At 42.4% G+C, this 19,224-nt stretch overlaps 1 protein-coding gene across 1 annotated transcript in view; it reads left to right on the plus strand.

Moving 5' to 3' along the window:
• LOC126185353 (protein unc-13 homolog 4B-like) overlaps nucleotides 1-19,224 on the plus strand; it is a 133,124-nt gene that overhangs the window by 40,328 nt on the left and 73,572 nt on the right. The window contains exon 2 of the mRNA XM_049928122.1: nucleotides 16,583-16,623. Coding sequence (XP_049784079.1) covers nucleotides 16,584-16,623 — 40 coding nt within the window. The 5' untranslated portion in view covers nucleotide 16,583. The remainder of the gene's footprint in view (nucleotides 1-16,582; nucleotides 16,624-19,224) is intronic.

Here is a 19,224-nt window from a genome sequence, read left to right on the forward strand (position 1 = left end):
AAAATGGCCGTTCGCATTCTAGTGACGACGAATGCGTGATCATGTTTTCTTTATCCATTCGGCCCAGCGGCTCCAGCCTTGGAACGCAGAAGAGCAACAGAACGCCGAGAAATACGACACAAAATCATGCCAAAACAGTCGTTGACAGAGTGATAAGTCTTGAAACGTTTCCATTAAGATAAATTAAGTGCTGGAGTTAATCGTCTTGGCACCAGACAGTCTGCGGCTATGAATCCTGATTTATACATCGACAGCAATTACGTAAGCATCTCATGCCATTCGAACGTACTCAGCAGAGACCGTTAGACGGCAGAGCGGCCGTTCGGCGAGCGCCAGATAAAGCGAGCGGCCCGGACTGGCTTCAGTGTTGTGCGTGACGGCGAGGTTATCGTGCGCCCGCGTACCCAACAGATGGTCCTCGCGAATGTGCTCCTCTTGTGTACGGCGCGACGGCTCCTCCTGCGACAAAAGCCACTCTGCGACGGCGACTCCAGCACCGCTGGCGATGCTCCCTGAAGGTAAGCTGCGATCTCAACTGGCGACTGCGTTTTGAACGGTGGTAGGAAAAGTGCACATTGTTGTTTAATCAAACGCCTCGTTTACTTCCTGTATTAAATGAAACTGCGAATATTGCCTTGTCTCCGTCCTGAACAATAAGCAAATGTAAAATCAGAATTTTTCTTCCTTTTGTCACTCATTCCGCACATGAGTAATGACTCTGTAGTGGAAACGCTGAAGTAGTATTTTAAAGGAAAGGATTCAATTCCTCTTCCGATTATCCGATTATCTCAATTTAATTTCACTGCTTCCATGAAATAGGTAAGACTGCCGTTTCCAATAGCACAACAATCTCTTTCTTCCAGCACTCTTCTTTGACTGAACTGTATTCGTCTTTATTGTCGCATGTGTGTCTCTGTATCGCATCAGGTGACTGCTACATTGTTTGGTTCACGTTGTCTACTAATACGTGTGCGTCGGATTTTAACACAGAAGCGAAAAGGACAAAAACGTGCGGCGTCTTACCAGAACAAGTCAACTGCCGCAGTAACTGGTGGAATAACAGGTGGGTGTACTCTACTATCAGGGACATATCTGCTGCATACCTCCATATGGTGCTGGCTAACACCACTGTAACCTGTTATATCTTACCTGCTTTACGTTGTCTATATGACTACTCTATAATTCACAGTTAAGTGCCTGGAAGAAGGTTCATTCGAACCCAAGTGCAGTAGTGTTCCGTCTCTAAAGGACTAGATGTCGACAGAGTTCTAATCTCCCACCTATATTTCTTTCAGTACTTTACACCTAATGAACAAGACACTGTATATACCGGGTGTTACAAAAAGGTACGGCCAAACTTTCAGGAAACATTCCTCACACACAAGTAAAGAAAAGATGTTACGTGGACATGTGTCTGGAAACGCTTAATTTCCATGTTAGAGCTCATTTTAGTTCCCTCAGTATGTACTGTACTTCCTCGATTCACCGCCAGTTGGCCCAATTTGAAGGTAATGTTGACTTCGGTGCTTGTGTTGACATGCGACCCATTGCTCTACAGTACTAGCATCAAGCACGTCAGTACGTAGCATTAACAGGTTAGTGTTCATCACGAACGTGGATTTGCAGTTAGTGCAATGTTTACAACTGCGGAATTGGCAGATGCCCATTTGATGTATGGATTAGCACGGGGCAATAGCCGTGACGCGGTACGTTTGTATCGAGACAGATTTCCAGATCGAAGGTGTCCCATCAGGAAGACGTTCGAAGCAATTGTTCGGCGTCTTAGGGAGCACGGAACATTCCAGCCTATGACTCGCGACTGGGGAAGACCTACAACGACGAGGACACCTGCAATGGACGAGGCAATTCTTCGTGCAGTTGACGATAACCCTAATGTCAGCGTCAGAGAAGTTGCTGCTGTATAAGGTAACGTTGACCACGTCACTGTATGGAGAGTGCTACGGGAGAACCAGTTGTTTCCGTACCATGTACAGCGTGTGCAGGCGCTATCAGCAGCTGATGGGCCTCCACGGGTACACTTCTGCAAATGGTTCACCCAACAATGTGTCAGTCCTCATTTCAGTGCATATGTTCTCTTTACGGATGAGGCTTCATTCCAACGTGATCAAATTGTAAATTTTCACAATCAATATGTGTGGGCTGACGAGAATCCGCACGCAGTTGTGCAATCACGTCACCAACACAGATTTTCTGTGAACGTTTGGGCAGGCATTGTTGGTGATGTCTTGATAGGGCCCCATGTTCTTCCACCTACGCTCAATGGAGCACGTTATCATGATTTCATACGGGATACTCTATCTGTGCTGCTAGAACATGTGCCTTTACAAGTACGACACAACATGTGGTTCATGCACGATGGAGCTCCTGCACATTTCAGTCGAAGTGTTCGTACGCTTCTCAACAACAGATTCGGTGACCGATGGATTAGAGGCGGACGAATTCCACGGCCTCCACGCTCTCCTGAGACTTTCATTTTTGGGGGCATTTGAAAGCTCTTGTGTACGCAGCCCCGGTACCAAATGTAGAGACTCTTCGTGCTCGTATTGTGGACGGCTGTGATACAATACGCCATTCTCCAGGGCTGCATCAGCGCATCAGGGATTCCATGCAACGGAGGGTGGATGCATGTATCCTCGCTAACGCAGTACATTTTGAACATTTCCTGTAACAAAGTGTTTGAAGTCACGCTGGTACGTTCTGTTGCTGTGTGTTTCCATTCCATTGTTAATGTGATTTGAAGAGAAGTAATAAAATGAGCTCTAACATGGAAAATAAGCGTTTCCGGACATATGTCCACATAACATATTTTATTTCTTTGTGTGTGGGGAATGTTTCCTGAAAGTATGACCGTGCCTTTTTGTAACACCCTGTATATATCGCTCGTGACGTGACCGTCGAGATAGCCTGAATGGTCGGGAAGATCGTCAAATGGATCTGCACGTAGAGAGGATAACATTCTCAGCTCTTTCGCTTCGTTTAACTTTTTAATTCGACATAATTTAAATTACAGAGTATATGCGCAGTTCAGTACAAAACAAGGGCTGACTCAAATCAACGTCTTAGTATAAGAGAAATGTATTATCTATGGCTTCATATATGTAGATTGAAATATTACACGAGAGCACCAGGGTAAAATAAACCACTATCCACAAACACAGCTTTGATCATACGTATCAATTCCCTCAGTTTAGTCTCGAATTTTCAACTTACGAGCGATGTACTAGGCAAGCTGGAAATGGGGCGGAGGGAGTCTCAGTTAGGAACATTTGGGAGGGGATTCCAACTTACAGCATTTCCTTCTCAACCACGGGAAACCTCCCGTAAATCTTTGTCGTTGCGGGGGAACAGAAATTAGTCTCAGTTTAATTTTGGTATGATATGATCCCAAAAATCTTATAAGCCAAGTGTATGTGAAATAGTATTTGTTTATGTATGTTACCGTGAATGACCGAAATTGGAGAATGTCGACTTCCACCGGTGAATGTCAACAGATACCAAATACGTTGGTGAAAGATCGAATATTTCATTACATTGTTGTACATGCGGACGCTCTCCGGTGTGTGTCGACAATCACAGATATGCTCTGGTGGAGGTACAAAACAGAAGAGTCAAAAAACAAGCTACTGGCTCTCTCCCGCCAAATCCTTTGTTCTGCTCGGAGTCAATCAGCCTTGTCAGTCTTATGCAAGCTTTGATAACGCGAGCAACGTTTTCTTAATTTTTTTCCGATATCCTGATTTATACTAAATGGATACTGCAGTTAATCGTGATCTTTTTTATGAAAAGTTAAATGCATGGCCGCGAAAGAAAATCTTCTACTGCAAGCAACAAAGATGTTACGAACCTCACAAAAACAATTTCCTCCTGCTCAAATTCGTGATAATGTACGAATACAAGTCCCTGATGTCGACTGTGGTCGTATAGATAGCCGAAATATGTTAGCGGTTCTTGTTGGAATAGAAGACTCCGACTTCTATAAACTGGCAAATAAAAATGGTACCCTCAAGCAGCTTTACACACGTAATCAGTTCCTAATTTGTAAAGAAAAGTTACTTTCCATAGATGAGATTTCTTTTCAAGAAATGTCGCTGAAAGAAGCAATTTCAGCTAATTCGAGAAGAGGGGGACAAAGCTATACACGCTGACATTGCAAAAGGAAGTGTTCCACAAATACATGCAATTCTAAAAGCAAGGGACCCTTGTCCAATTTAAAGTGTCATCATAGTTTAAGTTGTTGCAATAAATAAGATTTGAAACACATAAGTAAGTAATTTTTTTGTAACTATTATTTTCTTTTCTCATGTAGAATGTACTGTGTATTTTAAGTTCTTGGTCATTCCTTTCAGAAAGAGAGGTGAAAAAGTTACGTCACACGTGTGACGTTTTATAGCGACTGAATTACGGAGAAGAAAATATAAATCTCCAACATGTTCAACATTCACCATTAGTGCATGGTGAATGTCAACATTTACCGGTGTAAGTCAAAAACAAGGGTATTTAGCAAATATTTCGGACATACACTAAGCGACTATGTGAATGTTAACATTCACCGGTGAAAGTCGTCATTGTCCAGATTTCGGTGTTTCACTATAACATATATACAAAACAAAGGCGATAAGGTTCTCGACATGTGCAGTGTAGATGGTTCGCTTTTAGTCGCAGTTAAGCAATCGACAGTGACTGAAAGTCGATTGTCGATATCGATACATACTGATTGTAGCTTACTACAGGCAAAGTGTTGCCACATGGGATGAGGTGCTTCAGTGGGAGGGGGTGTGTCATCCGCCTTCGTAAGTCAAGGAACTCCACGACGGGATTACGGAGTGGTTGGGGAACGGAGACCACCCCAACACCATGCCTCCTCCTCTTTGGTAGTAAGTTCTTAATTTTTGCTCTTTGTGCCTGTCCCCGTGCTCTACAAATGAAACAACCAGTATCTTTTAAATGTACGGGTAAACAAGCGAATTTCTGCCGATTATTTCACAGTAGAGTCCCAGAAAAATGAAGTGTGGTATCATTTAATCTGACCTTATATTAGTTCGTAACTTAATGTTCCGCTATCGGTGACATTTTTGAACTTGATGTGCCGGTCATGTTCGGTGTAGGAATCTGGCACCACGCAGATGATTTCCCCTACATAATTTTCGCAGTAATTACATTGTTCACTCAACGCATCATCGTTTTAATTTTCGGCCATGGTAGACACATGAGCCTAATACAATATTTGCCTATATAGCTCCCTCCCTTGCTTGATGTAACGTCGCAGAAAAGAAGGATTGCTGCGGCTCTTTTTTTTTCTGTTGACTGATTGTGATTCACTCTTCTTTCACTCTATGACGCAACTCTTATTTTTCGCATCGTTTATATTCTTTCTTATTAGCACAGCATTTAAATATTTCATTTCAGCTTTCAAGTTTTTGTAATCTGATATTGTCTGAGCTCTTTATATTAACGACCATAGGACTGAATTCTTTTGGGCAGAGTGGTGGACTCGCCGATCAGTTGGACGAAGATCTGTATGTGTCGGCTCCCTAAACACGGAATAGTACAGCTGGCCGTTCGATAGAAACTCTCACGTCACCAGTCATTTGAATCGATGCTTCTGAATGGGGAATGGTTGCAACACAGGTGCAAGTCACGGGTTGGTACCTGTGAACTAGTCAGACTGCATTACTTTTCTGTTGATGTGTTGTTCTAAACACTCCATATTAAGCAGCTCCACGCAAGTTGCATCCATCATAAACATTGTTCACAGACAGTAAAGATCCAAAATGATACATGATACATTTCAGCTTACAACATTAATATTTTCTTTCCCCATTTTTCTTAGTTTTTGTAAGTCCATCAACTCAAAAGATCGATGCAAGTCGTTGGTTCGTGCTGTAATCGAACTGCAACTAGAATTACGCAAAAAAGTGAATTAGTGAATTCTGAGGAGACGGTAGCATTAATCATTACAGCCTTTCTGAATTACATTTTCTAGGGTTTCAATAATGCGATTAGGCGTGAAATGGAAGCCATTGTAAAAATCCGATGGAACTTTGCACAGATGTATTGGTCAGTGTCATCGGTGTGCCTCTCGATCGCTTCAACGTCGCTCTTTTCAGTTCAGAGCGCTAAGTGATCACATAGAAATGCTTAAAACGACAGTGTCTTCCGCCAAGTATGTGGATCTTGTGACAGATTTCGCCTGAAGCTATGCAGTCCACATAACATAAATGTCATGCATTTCTTTCTTCAAGACAATTTTCAGCTGCATTCTGCAGGGGCAATGAAGACGCTCCTGCAGCGTTTTCGATGGTAAGTGTTTGATCACCCACAATGCAGCCCTTAATTGGCTCCCTCTGTTGTTCGTCTCTGCTCACATGAATCGCTGGCAACGAAGACAACATTTTGGCACAAACAACGAAAGGCAAACGAGCGTAGAGAATTGGTGAAAATTCAGGCGTCTGCTTTCTGTGACGAGGTACTGGAAAGTTTGTACAACGCCACGATAAATAGCTAAGTCACAGCGGCGGCTATTTAGAGAGGTTGCTGGAAGATGTGGCTAACTGTTGCACATAAAAATTGTTTGATTTTCACTATGGTTTTCATTTCGCGACCGGTCGGTCCTTACTTTCCGAACAGCCCTCGTAACTTGACAGAAATGTTGGAGTATGCATATACTCGAGTAGAAGTTTTGGATTTTTTAAGCTCTGAGCCAATGTTTGCATAGAACATGATTAACAGGGTCTGCCTTTTAACAAAACACTGTTATAAGTTTGCGTTTACCTAAATTTCACCACAGTTGTGGAATTCTCAGAGGACTTTAAATCGCGTTCTTTTTTAGATTACACTTCTGTCAACCTACTTCCGCCATCCTCGTTGGGTGTATATTTATGTTCCCTTTAGGGCACATTTCGGTTTTTTCGAACAGTCTACCTGTTTCAGCCATAAATCTATAATTACTGAAGCTTGCCGTTGAGGACATAATGAACTTATTCTATGCCTTGTGAAATGAGATTTTTCAGCTTCTTAATCAATCTTATTGTACTTTCTTTACCCTGGCGGCGTTTTCCTCGTGTTCGTATAGTTTTCCACTGAAGTAGACTGTAAACTGTGTTACCAGATGAGTAACAAAGTACTCCAGCCGTCGCGGGCAGAACGAAGTAGTGTAGTAAGATACTGGACTCTGAATAAGGAAGGGCAGGCTTCAAATCTTCTACCTGCCGACCTGATTTAAGCTTTCCGTCGTTTCCCTGTCTCTCTTTAAGCAAAAGCCGGAATAGTTCATCTAGAAGGACAGAGTTAACCTTATTCTCCACCTTCGTCCATCGAAGCTAGTGTTTCATCTCTATTCGTATCACTGTCGACGCGACATTAAACTTAAACGTCACTTTCCTCTCTACTTTCTTTCTCCAACTTCCCATTCTACGCCTCACTTAATAGGATAACTGGTCCCATTATGCGTGCTTCTTCATTTTCAATCATGCATGTAACGTAGCTGATTTAACTGTCAGTACAGCTGTCAAGTAACGTCGTTTTGAAATAAACTTTCATAATTCGACAACTTCACAAATAAGTGCTCCGGCAAAAGTTTAACACCTACTATAGCTCCAAAAATATCAAAGGAGCAACTTTACACAGTAGTGTGACAGCACCTGAGACGCCGATGTCATACGGATATCAAGACCACTGGATATAACCTGAAGATGGCAGTCACTCCGAAACAGGTCTGTAGTAATAAATAATATAATCGAATACAGTACCGTCTTTGTCTCATAGCCTAATACATAATGTTCTTTCTGGTTTACTATCACAAATATATTGCAATTGCGTTTCTTATAGGAAAAGCTCAGATAATTAATGCGAGCTCCCTTCTCTGGTCTATGAACGATGAAAGAAGTGCAAAATTTGCACGTTGTCATCCAGTGTAAGAATTCCAAGAAATCTTTTGGGTTACCATCATCCGGAGTAGTGTGTATTAAGTTTCGAGCTTTGTGTTAGTTCATTTGAATGAATGAGGAAACCATATAAAGGAGGAGTGAAATATGAAGCTTTGATGCGGAAATTATCACTAAATTTCAGATGCCTTGTTAACGTTGCGAATGTTTCTCAATGATGGTTAAATCGATATTTTCCCCGAGGAGCAGCAGTATTCGAGTCTTGAAGTGATATACGTCTATGTTTTAGATTTACGGTTTCTTTCATGCGATATCCCTGCGTGGTGAAGGACATATCAGCCTATATTCTACTTCACGTACGCTGTTAGTGTTTACACGCATTTTGGGAATGAAGCAGTGTTATCTAATTGAACAAATTCTGGAAGAGTAAAATACGGTAGATTGTTATAAAGTGTTAAACTGTGAGCATGAAACTTAGTAATAAAGTCAGCTCTCCTCTATGTATCCACCCTTCAACGTGACGTAGAGTTCACAACGATTGATGACGCAGCGAAGATCTTGGTTGCAGTAATCTGTATTCTGTATGTTCAGGAAAATCACCATGTCGTCATTCTGGAAATGTCTAACATGCAATAACTTCTTCATCCGAAGAAAGAGGGAGAAGTCACTGGGTAACAGATCTGGAGAATATGGGGAAGCAGGCGAGAGTGAGGCAAAATTCAATAGCTCAATGAGGAAATATGCCTGACTGTGTACCGAACAGAACGAGCTGAGGCATATGTCCATCCTTGTAACAGTCCGTTACAAGGACGTCGGCTGTCCAGTAAGAAAAGACAATTATAACACCTACAGCCGTCTCTTTTTACTTAATTTATTTACGCATCCGGTTTCGGTGTTTCATTACACCATCTTCAGGCCCCTTGCCCAACGTAAATTGGGAGGAACCCAATCTCGTGCGCAATCATAACAGGAGCCAATATTAAATTACTGGTGTCCGTAGATCTCGGGTCTACAGGACACTGTCCCTTCCCTCATCAGCCAACGACGGTAGGGAAAGCATTCCTGACAGTTGTTAGTTGATGAATGAAGGTATAGTCCTGTAGACCAGAGATCTACGGACACCGGTAACTTAATATTGGCTCCTGTTATGACTGCACACGAGATTGGGTTTCTCCCAATTTACGTTATCAAGGGGCCTGAAGATGCTGTAATGGAACAACGAAACTGGCTGCGTAAATAAATTAAATCTTGAGGAGACGACTTCAGGCGTTTTGATTTTCATTTCGAATTGAAGCATTGTTGTGGAGCATAAACGCCTCCTTGGACTGTTGCACTCTACATTTCGTCTTGATAACCTCCCATAAACATGTCAGTAGATTTCGGTAGTACGCTTGTGTGACGATTTGTCTCTCCGAGTATAGTCTGATGGAAGCAGACCATGGCAGTCCCAAAAATACTCAGCGACACCTTACCCGATCAAGGGTTGCGTCCTCGCTTTTATCAACGATCATGACGCCACGTGTTTCCACTGATTGCATTGCTCCTTTGTTTGGGGGCCATAGTAACACATCAGACGGCTGAAAATGTCATCTGGACTGTCCCTGCACAACTGCAAGATTTCCACCTCTGTCTCAGTTCGGTCGGCTTTCTGAATGGGTGTGAACAGTCGCGAAACCCAGTGGATGGCAATCTCTGTCATATTCAAAATGTGCTGCAAGATGTTGAAAACTGATGCCTGACTGATTTTCACTTCTCTCAGTATCACCCCGATTGTGGTTTGCCGGCCTTCGAGGGCCAGAGCCTCCCTTTCTCCTAGGTTTCCCGGCTTTTCACAGAGAGTTGGTCTGGCACTTCGTACTGTGTCATTCAGGCTCGATCCACCACAATAGAAGCCTGCGTGCCAAAACTAACTAATCATACGATGGTGCATTGTTGCTGTAAACGCGCAGCATATCAGCATGGATTGAAGTGCAAAAATCGAATTGCCGCTCAGTTCACTAGTGGGTTAGCCGTTTGTTTTTGGTTCCACTAGAGATGTGCGACGTTACTGTAGCGCGGGGATTTCATTTGCATCCCAGTACTTCAGACAAATACGTGCGAACAAACAAATAACTGATTGCAGGTAAGTAACTTTATTTGCGCGACTACCCCTCGCGTAGCCTAAGAGCTTTAAAATAAACGACTGTGCTCGATTAAAGTGACAGGAAATTAACTTTTATTCATATTCACTTAAGCTTTAGCTTCAGAATCACTATTGCGCCATCACTTTGTTGCCATTTACGCTTGCAAACCACCCCTCTGTTCGGTGATATCCCACAGCTGGTCCAGCTGTGCTATCGGTGTAGCGAAACCCCTGACCTGTGCTCAGTGACACCTACGCTGCTGGAGGAAACATAACACAGCTGATGGATGTCATCACTATCTTTGGACTGCAGAACGTTTTATGTCGTAATAAACTATCTGGTGTCAGCGCACGACCCCAATTAGCGAGCGAGGAGAAAGAAGAAAAATAATGAGACACAAATCACCAGTCGCTGGCTGCAACCGCCCTTGGGTGGCGTTACGTACGGTGGCTCAGTTCGAACATATTTCTTCACTCCGCACTACGAGGTGCATTCAAGTTCTAAGGCCTCCGATTTTTTTTCTAATTAACTACTCACCCGAAATCGATGAAACTGGCGTTACTTCTCGACGTAATCGCCCTGCAGACGTACACATTTTTCACAACGCTGACGCCATGATTCCATGGCAGCGGCGAAGGCTTCTTTAGGAGTCTGTTTTGACCACTGGAAAATCGCTGAGGCAATAGCAGCACGGCTGGTGAATGTGCGGCCACGGAGAGTGTCTTTCATTGTTGGAAAAAGCCAAAAGTCACTAGGAGCCAGGTCAGGTGAGCAGGGAGCATGAGGAATCACTTCAAATTTGTTATCACGAAGAAACTGTTGCGTAACGTTAGCTCGATGTGCGGGTGCGTTGTCTTGGTGAAACACCACACGCGCAGCCCTTCCTGGACGTTTTTGTTGCAGTGCAGTAAGGAATTTGTTCTTCAAAACATTTTCGTACGATGCACCTGTTACCGTAGTGCCCTTTGGAACGCAGTGGGTAAGGATTACGCCCTCGCTGTCCCAGAACATGGACACCATCATTTTTTCAGCAGTGGCGGTTACCCGAAATTTTTTTGGTGCCAGTGAATCTGTGTGCTTCCATTGAGCTGACTGGCGAATTGTTTCTGGATTGAAAAATGGCATCCACGTCTCATCCATTGTCACAACTGACGAAAAGAAAGTCCCATTCATGCTGTCGTTGCACGTCAACATTGCTTGGCAACATGCCACACGGGCAGCCATGTGGTCGTCCGTCAGCATTCGTGGCACCCGCCTGGATGACACTTTTCGCATTTTCAGGTCATCATGCAGGATTGTGTGCACAGAACCCACAGAAATGCCAACTCTGGAGGCGATCTGTTCAACAGTCATTCGGCGATCCCCCAAAACAAATCTCTCCACTTTCTCGATCATGTCATCAGACCGGCTTGTGCGAGCCCGAGGTTGTTTCGGTTTGTTGTCACACGATGTTCTGCCTTCATTAAACTGTCGCACCCACGAACGCACTTTCGACACATCCATAACTCCATCACCACATGTCTCCTTCAACTGTCGATGAATTTCAATTGGTTTCACACCACGAAAATTCAGAAAACGAATGATTGCACGCTGTTCAAGTAAGGAAAACGTCGCCATTTTAAGTATTTAAAACAGTTCTCATTCTCGCCGCTGGCGGTAAAATTCCATCTGCCGTACGGTGCTGCCATCTCTGGGACGTATTGACAATGAACGCGGCCTCATTTTAAAACAATGCGCATGTTTCTATCTCTTTCCAGTCCGGAGAAAAAAAATCGGAGGCCTTAGAACTTGAATGCACCTCGTACACAGTAAAAATAGTTCAAATGGCTCTGAGCACTATGGGACTCAACTGCTGAGGTCATTAGTCCCCTAGAACTTAGAACTAGTTAAACCTAACTAACCTAAGGACATCACACACATCCATGCCCGAGGCAGGATTCGAACCTGCGACCGTAGCGGTCTCGCGTTTCCAGACTGCAGCGCCAGAACCGCGCGGCCACTTCGGCTGGCTCGTACACAGTAAACTAGTACCACGTGGGAAGACAAGCAAGCAAACTGAGGCTATAACGAAACTACCACCATGATTCTTATAAATCCGACAGCAACTCCAACCGTACAGCGAATATGACCTTTTTAGCAACATGTTATCAAATCCTTTCTCCTTCCGTGAGCTTAGTTTCTAAAGCATATTAACGAGCATATTCGACCAGTTATAAATTCAGGGGGTATGCGGTGGATAGGTGGAATCCCCCTCAGAAATTAGAAATTCCCCCTCCCTGCTGAGAAATTCATATCTATTAGTATATAGCATTAAAAGTCAAAATAATAATGTGTGAATTTAAATTATCTTCTAGGCTGGTGTAATGTAATAACTAACAAGCTTGTATTGTTTTGACAAATTTCATCCGTGCCGGCAGCTGCTGTTTACGAAGCAATGGACAAGTCGTGATAACTCTGGATATACAGATACAGGCGAAAGGGATCTATCTAAAGACGAGCAACAACAATAACACGCTTCCATCGTTGTAATAAATTTCAGTTTCGATTAATAGCTCTTTTAACGGTTAGTCACTCAATAGCTTACTATGGAAGAATGATATGATTATGAGACAGGCGTGCAGTCTTCGTCAATTCGTCGTATTAAAAAAAATGTGTAAGTGGCGAAAAACAATGTCGAAACAACAAGATTTATTTGCTTTCTTTTCTGATAAAAGCGTATTGCAGAAGACATAGTTTGGTGTGAGTCTATTGAATGAAATGCTAGTGCATGTGAGGTGGATTGCTTTCTGGGTCTTCAGTTACTCTTTCTCAGTCTTCGTCGTAAAATGTACTGTTTCTGGCCCATCATTAAAACGTCATCCTAAACAAAGCGTCGAACGCGAAATTAAGTACCAGCTTCAACTGGTTATACTTTGACCGTGACCGGGCAACAGGTCGGGAGGGCTTTTTTGAGAATTGCTTGAAATGCATTTAAAAAAGCTGCTGAAAGCATGGGAAAACTATGAAAACGTGCAGAATCCGCTACACTTGAGAACTGGAAATTACAGGCATTAGACACTCCAATTTATGCGCAGATAATTAAACAAAATTAAACTGAAAAAGTGTTAAATCACCAAGCAGAGTCTTCTTTAATTCGAAGTGTGTATATCCTCGTTAAGGAAGAAATTCCGCCGGTCGGAATGGCCGAGCGGTTCGAGGCGCTTCAGTCTGGAACCGCACGACTGCTACGGTCGCAGGTTCGAATCCTGCCTCGGGCATGGGTGTGTGTGATGTCCTTGGTTTAGTTAGGTTTAAGTAGTTCTAAGTTCTAGGGAACTGATGACCGCAGATGTTAAGTCCCATAGTGCTCAGAGCCATTTGAAGAAATCCCCCACACAACAAAATATGAATTTCTAATTCGTAAGGTAGTACTAAAAGGCGACATCAATCTTGAAAAGTGGGTTAAATTCCAGAGGTAAATGCCCACATATGGTAGCAAAGACACTGCTTGAGAATTATTAAGTTGCATTGCTGAGGTATTAGACAACCCTGATGAAACGATTCTCCATGATAAATACTTTTCCTTAATGACAGATGAATCTGCAGGATCTTCTAACCAAAGCGAATTGTCTTTGCTAGTTCGTCATGTGGCGCCAGCTTCGTCTTATGAAGAGAAGGGACGATTTTTATGTGTGGTTGAATTGAAGGGTACGACAGCTGAACCTGTACTTATAACAACTGATTATGAACTACGGATTCGAAAACTTTCTGATGGCAAATTAGCAAAGTGCTCTTTCGATGGTGCTGCTAATTTTTGTGGTTCTGTCACTGGGATCGGCGCTCGGCTATTATCAGTAAAAAAAAAAAAAAAAAACGGTTCAAATGGCTCTGAGCACTATGGGACTTTGCTGCTGAGGTCATCAGTCCCCTAGAACTTAGAACTACTTAAACCTAACTAACCTGAGGACATCACACACATCTATGCCCGAGGCAGGATTCGAACCTGGCGGTCATGCGGTTCCAAACTGTAGCGCCTAGAATCGCTCGGCCTCCCCGGCCAGCTATTATCAGCAAAAAGGCGGCTTCAATTGCCATACATCCACTGCAGAGCACGTGTTTTGTGAATTGCTGCCACCAACTATAAGAGCAAACATCCTATAATAAAACACACATTACATATTGTTAAGGACATTTATAAACTGGTTCATGCTTCTCCTAAACGAAAAAACTCAGTGAGTTGGTAAAACTCAGTGTGATTTAAAACAAACCTTTTTAAAAGTACCCAAAGCTGTTGATATCCGTTGGTTGAGTACCTATTGCACAGTGCATGATTATGATGGCATGTGAACATATACACAAGGCCGGTGCGGATTTAACAAGTTTGGAAGGAAGAATCTTGTTAGAAGTAATGAGTTCCAGCTTCATTGTAGGTTTTTGATTTCGCACGATACATTGAATGCCGTCTCAGACTTAGGTAAAGTTTTACAAAAAGACTGCGATGAAAATCGTGCGGAAAATAAAACACAAAACAAAATTATGAAACTACAAGTGGATGCAACACAAGTTAAAAGTGTGCTATTCACGGACGACTAGAAGTAAAATATCAAAAATTTAAGGAAATTTGTGAAAAATTTAATTAATGAACTTGAGCAACCGGTTAATGACAAGGCTATGAAAGTGATAGAACTACGTACATATTTTGGAAGTTTTAAAATATTTCAAGAATTTAATGACAATGATTCTAAGGAACTGTAAATGATGTCAGGACTTAAAAACGTTGACGCTGTTATTGCAGACTATTTCTGTTGATGCTCGTAATAAATCAAAAGATTCGTCTTCTGATGGCACTTCTTTTATGTTAAGTGCAAACATCGGCTTTGAAGCACTAAAGACATTCTCCGAATGTTATGTATGCTGTGGATTCCCATTTCCTCTGTTGACATAGAAAAGTCATTCAGCACAAAGAACAGGATGATGACAAAGTTAAGACATAGGATCAGAAGGTGACTAGCAACCTACAGAAACTTTCTTTGGTGATGTCATAAAAAAATGTTATAAAAAAGCCTCGACTGTAAATGTTAGTTATTGCAGGCAATCATATTATTTTATTGCTTCTCATAAAGTGTTTCTTTAAGATAAGTGACTAACTTAGGTTATGACTACTTATCACTTGCACATAATTTGATTAAACACCGGAGATGAAGTGAAACATTTAAATATTAATCCGTTTCCATTTTTTTAGTATTGCATCATTAGCATTTGAATTTTGTAATATTCCCTCTCAGCCAGGCTTAATATCCCCTCCCCCTCCCTCCCACCCTCCCTGGAAGAAAGCGGCTGTGTTCATCATGGCATTCGACACACGATTCTGCCAAACTTTAAATGGAATTTTTAAAGGTAAAAGAATAGTTCCTGCTTACAAGATCGTTCTGTGCTATAGTTCAGTATTCTCCGCCGCGCCTGATGGAGCGAGAACGTGACGTTGTTGAAGGCGGTCCCTCTGTCTGACGGGAAGTTAGTTTTCATATTTTCGCTAGTGCTTCAGAAGAGCATACAATATGGCGGCACCTGAATCTACCAAAAATCCTTTCGTATCGACCCCAACAAAAGACCGAGAGAGAGAGAGAGAGAGAGAGAGAGAGAATGGTGCACATCACTAAGTGTCGCTAACGTTGACTGGTAAACATCCGACACTAGGTTTTGCTTTAATTTCATTATTCATAGCTCTTTACCTTATGCATACTCAAAACCGTCTTTCAGGGAATATCAAAAAGCCCTTTCTCGAAGAAAATACACTTGTTATCTAAGTAATATTAGAAACAATATGTCTAGACGCTGATACAAAGGAAGAAAAGTCGTACAATGTAATGAAATTTATATAATACTATAATGGATTAATTAAAGCAATACACAAATACTTTCAAGCTGCACATGCCTGAAATTACGACGTATGAAAAGAGGATTCGCGTTGTTAGCAATACTTCTAAAGATAGTTTGTTGTTCGCCGATTTGTTGTGGCGCGAGAAATGTACTGAGAGAAAACCGACGAGCCGTCTTTTGTAAAACCAAATAGTCTTTTAGTCACCCATTCACGAATTACGAAGACATAATGTCGAAAATAATAAATGAATTACACTGCAGATGTATTCAAACGTAGGAGGTATGTAAGTGTGTCGTCACATTTAGGTTATTAGAGGCACAGTGGGCTGGACAAGAATGAGAAGATGACAGCGGTGTCTTTGTTGGCGAGATTGTCCCCTATTCGCCTGAACTGATCTGGGGTAACTACGAGAAAGATGAATCAGGAAGTTAGGACTGGGATTTGAGCCTTATTCATATCAAATACGACTCTAGGGCCTTATCAGTACTCCTTGATATACCACTTAAGAATATTTCGTAATAGAGGCAGAGTAATTGTCTCGTGTGAGACATTTCATCTGTTTGAGGAACTCACATTTCATTAGCTTTTTAAGCACTTTACCTGTATTTTTATAAATGTTTGGAGCGTAGAACGTTGCACCGTCTTTATCAAACGGAAATTTGTGTCGTGTAACTAATTATGCATTCTATTTTCAGGATGCCACCGAGTCTTCTAAGCATCTGGAAGAAGATATTGTGTAAGTACCTAATTATCTTCCTAAAACCTATGATAGTTCAGTATCAACTAGATACAGTAAAGGACAATCTTAATATTTACTGTGGTAAACTTCAAATGTAGGTTATTCGTCAGGAGGAAGTAACATTAATCCACGAAATATGAAACGACAAATAACTGGACATGATTTATAACGTTCGTACAGTAATAACTTTTATTTGTAACAAATGAGGGAGAAGGAAGAAGAGGAATAATTGAAAATCTTCAACATCTAGTCTACAATGACGTCAATTTAGTTGAGATCAAGTCATTTGGAGAAAGAGGCCAATATCGTTGACGTCAATGTGTTATGGACTTGTGTAACACATTTTATGCTGAAGCATGAAGATTTTCTCCGCTCGTGGACTGGGTGTTGTGTTGAAACTTCCTGGCAGATTAAAACTGTGTGCCCGACCGAGACTCGAACTCGGGACCTTTGCCTTTCGCGGGCAAGTGCTCTACCATCTGAGCTACCGAAGCACGACTCACGCCCGGTACTCACAGCTTTACTTCTGCCAGTTCCTCGTCTCCTACCTTCCAAACTTTACAGCTCTCCTGCGAACCTTGCAGAACTAGGAGTCCTGAAAGAAAGGATATTGAGGAGACATGGCTTAGCCACAGCCTGGGGGATGTTTCCAGAATGAGATTTTCACTCTGCAGCGGAGTGTGCGCTGATATGAAACTTCCTGGCAGATTAAAACTGTGTGCCCGACCGAGACTCGAACTCGGGACCTTTGCCTTTCGCGGGCAAGTGCTCTACCATCTGAGCTACCGAAGCACGACTCACGCCCGGTACTCACATCTTTACTTCTTACTTCACAGTTTTACTTCTTACTTCATATCAGCGCTCACTCCGCTGCAGAGTGAAAATCTCATTCTGGAAACATCCCCCGGGCTGTGGCTAAGCCATGTCTCCGCTATATCCTTTCTTTCAGGAGTGCTAGTTCTGCAAGGTTGGCAGGAGAGCTTCTGTAAAGTTTGGATGGGGCATCTGGCCAGCAATGCCATACGATTATTTCATTTCATTTCATTGTAACAGGAAATCTTCTATCACGTAAAAAAGGAAAGAAAAAATTATGGAAACAAGGTACCCGAACTTTTGGCATTAATTAAGGAGTAGGCCCATCTACCTTCTCTCCTTGCTCCACTGACAAGTTTTTGCCAGAAAATGGTTCCCTTCCAACTGTCACCAATCAGATTAGACCTAAATTTCAGAGAAATGGTCTGGAATCTTGCAAAGAATAAGGTCCTTGGTTGTAAAAAGACAAATATATCGCTCTGTAACCCGGAAGAAATGGCTGCTGATTTTGCTGCTAGTAATTAGGCCTGACCAGAATCAATTACGCTGCTTTTATAAACAACCAGCTCACAAGGCTTAATAGACTTCTCTTCAGACATTTCCACCAGAGAAAAATTTGAGGTGGCCTCCAGGAATCAAATACGAGAGCCACAAACGCTAACCACTATAACCACTAAACCGCGCAATTAGTATATTATGTTGCTGTAATATTAGTTTTCACCGTTGTGAGATAAAAGACTGAAAGTCAGTGAATCACATCAAAAACTTGTGTGATGACTACTGGAGGCAAGACACTCTCATTGACTAGGGACCTGAAACTGTAATAAAATCAGTCGCCATTGCTTCGATGGGTAGGAGTCGACAGTGTCATCCGTGACTGAAACGGTAGACGTGAAATCAACACAGGCAGCCGTGGAAAACAGTGACAACACAGGGGAGGCAATGTTACAGATACTGTCAGCGAAGCGTCACGAGCAGCAAAGGTGAGACATTACTGTATGTTCTGTTTCTGTTCTTGTTCTAGAATCTAGATGGTCACTTATTCAGTGGTAATTAAAGGCGTGCAGTGTGTGACAGGGCCCCACTAAAGGATACTGGAGTGTACGTTATTCCTACCTCTCCTCCCTGCTTCTCAGACATATACATGACTGCGTCGCCACTTCGCCTTGCCGAGTATAACAGCCATACACATAATACGGATACACATCAGACACTTCATAACAGGTTGAGGGAAGGTAGTGGCAAACCACTTCTACTTGGACATTGCCCTGGATGGCAATGAGGAATTCCTAAATCTGCCCCTCAAGCTCATTTCATGAATAACAGAGACCAAGGAAGCTGATGGCGCAGTTGAGTTTAGTGGAGCACAGTGAAGGCGGTCGGCTTCCGCCAAGTTGCGGCAACGCGACGCGTGTCCAAGTTGTGACATTCTTCAGGTCGTGAGCGCTGCTGGGTGAGCCCATTCATTTCTCAGCAACTTCAGCGCTGTCTCACGCATAGCTTGGTAATAATCCAAATCACAGATGTCCAGATTGTTCGCTCATGACGAAGTTATGTACAAAACATTATCCTTCCTGAGTTTATCACCCAGAAATTTTGAACGACTTACAATCGGATAAAATGTTGGCCGTGCATAGTGAATGGCTGCTTGTTTTGAAAACTGCATGAATGTACGGCACTGCATTAAAGAGAAGCATATATAATGGATAGGCAAAAAATGTAGCCGTTTTTGAGTTCACAAGTAGTGATATACTGCCAGATTCAGTCCCGTTGAATAAATATTCA

This window comes from Schistocerca cancellata, chromosome 1 (genome assembly GCF_023864275.1).
Source record: "Schistocerca cancellata isolate TAMUIC-IGC-003103 chromosome 1, iqSchCanc2.1, whole genome shotgun sequence".
Classification (NCBI taxonomy): domain Eukaryota; kingdom Metazoa; phylum Arthropoda; class Insecta; order Orthoptera; family Acrididae; genus Schistocerca; species Schistocerca cancellata.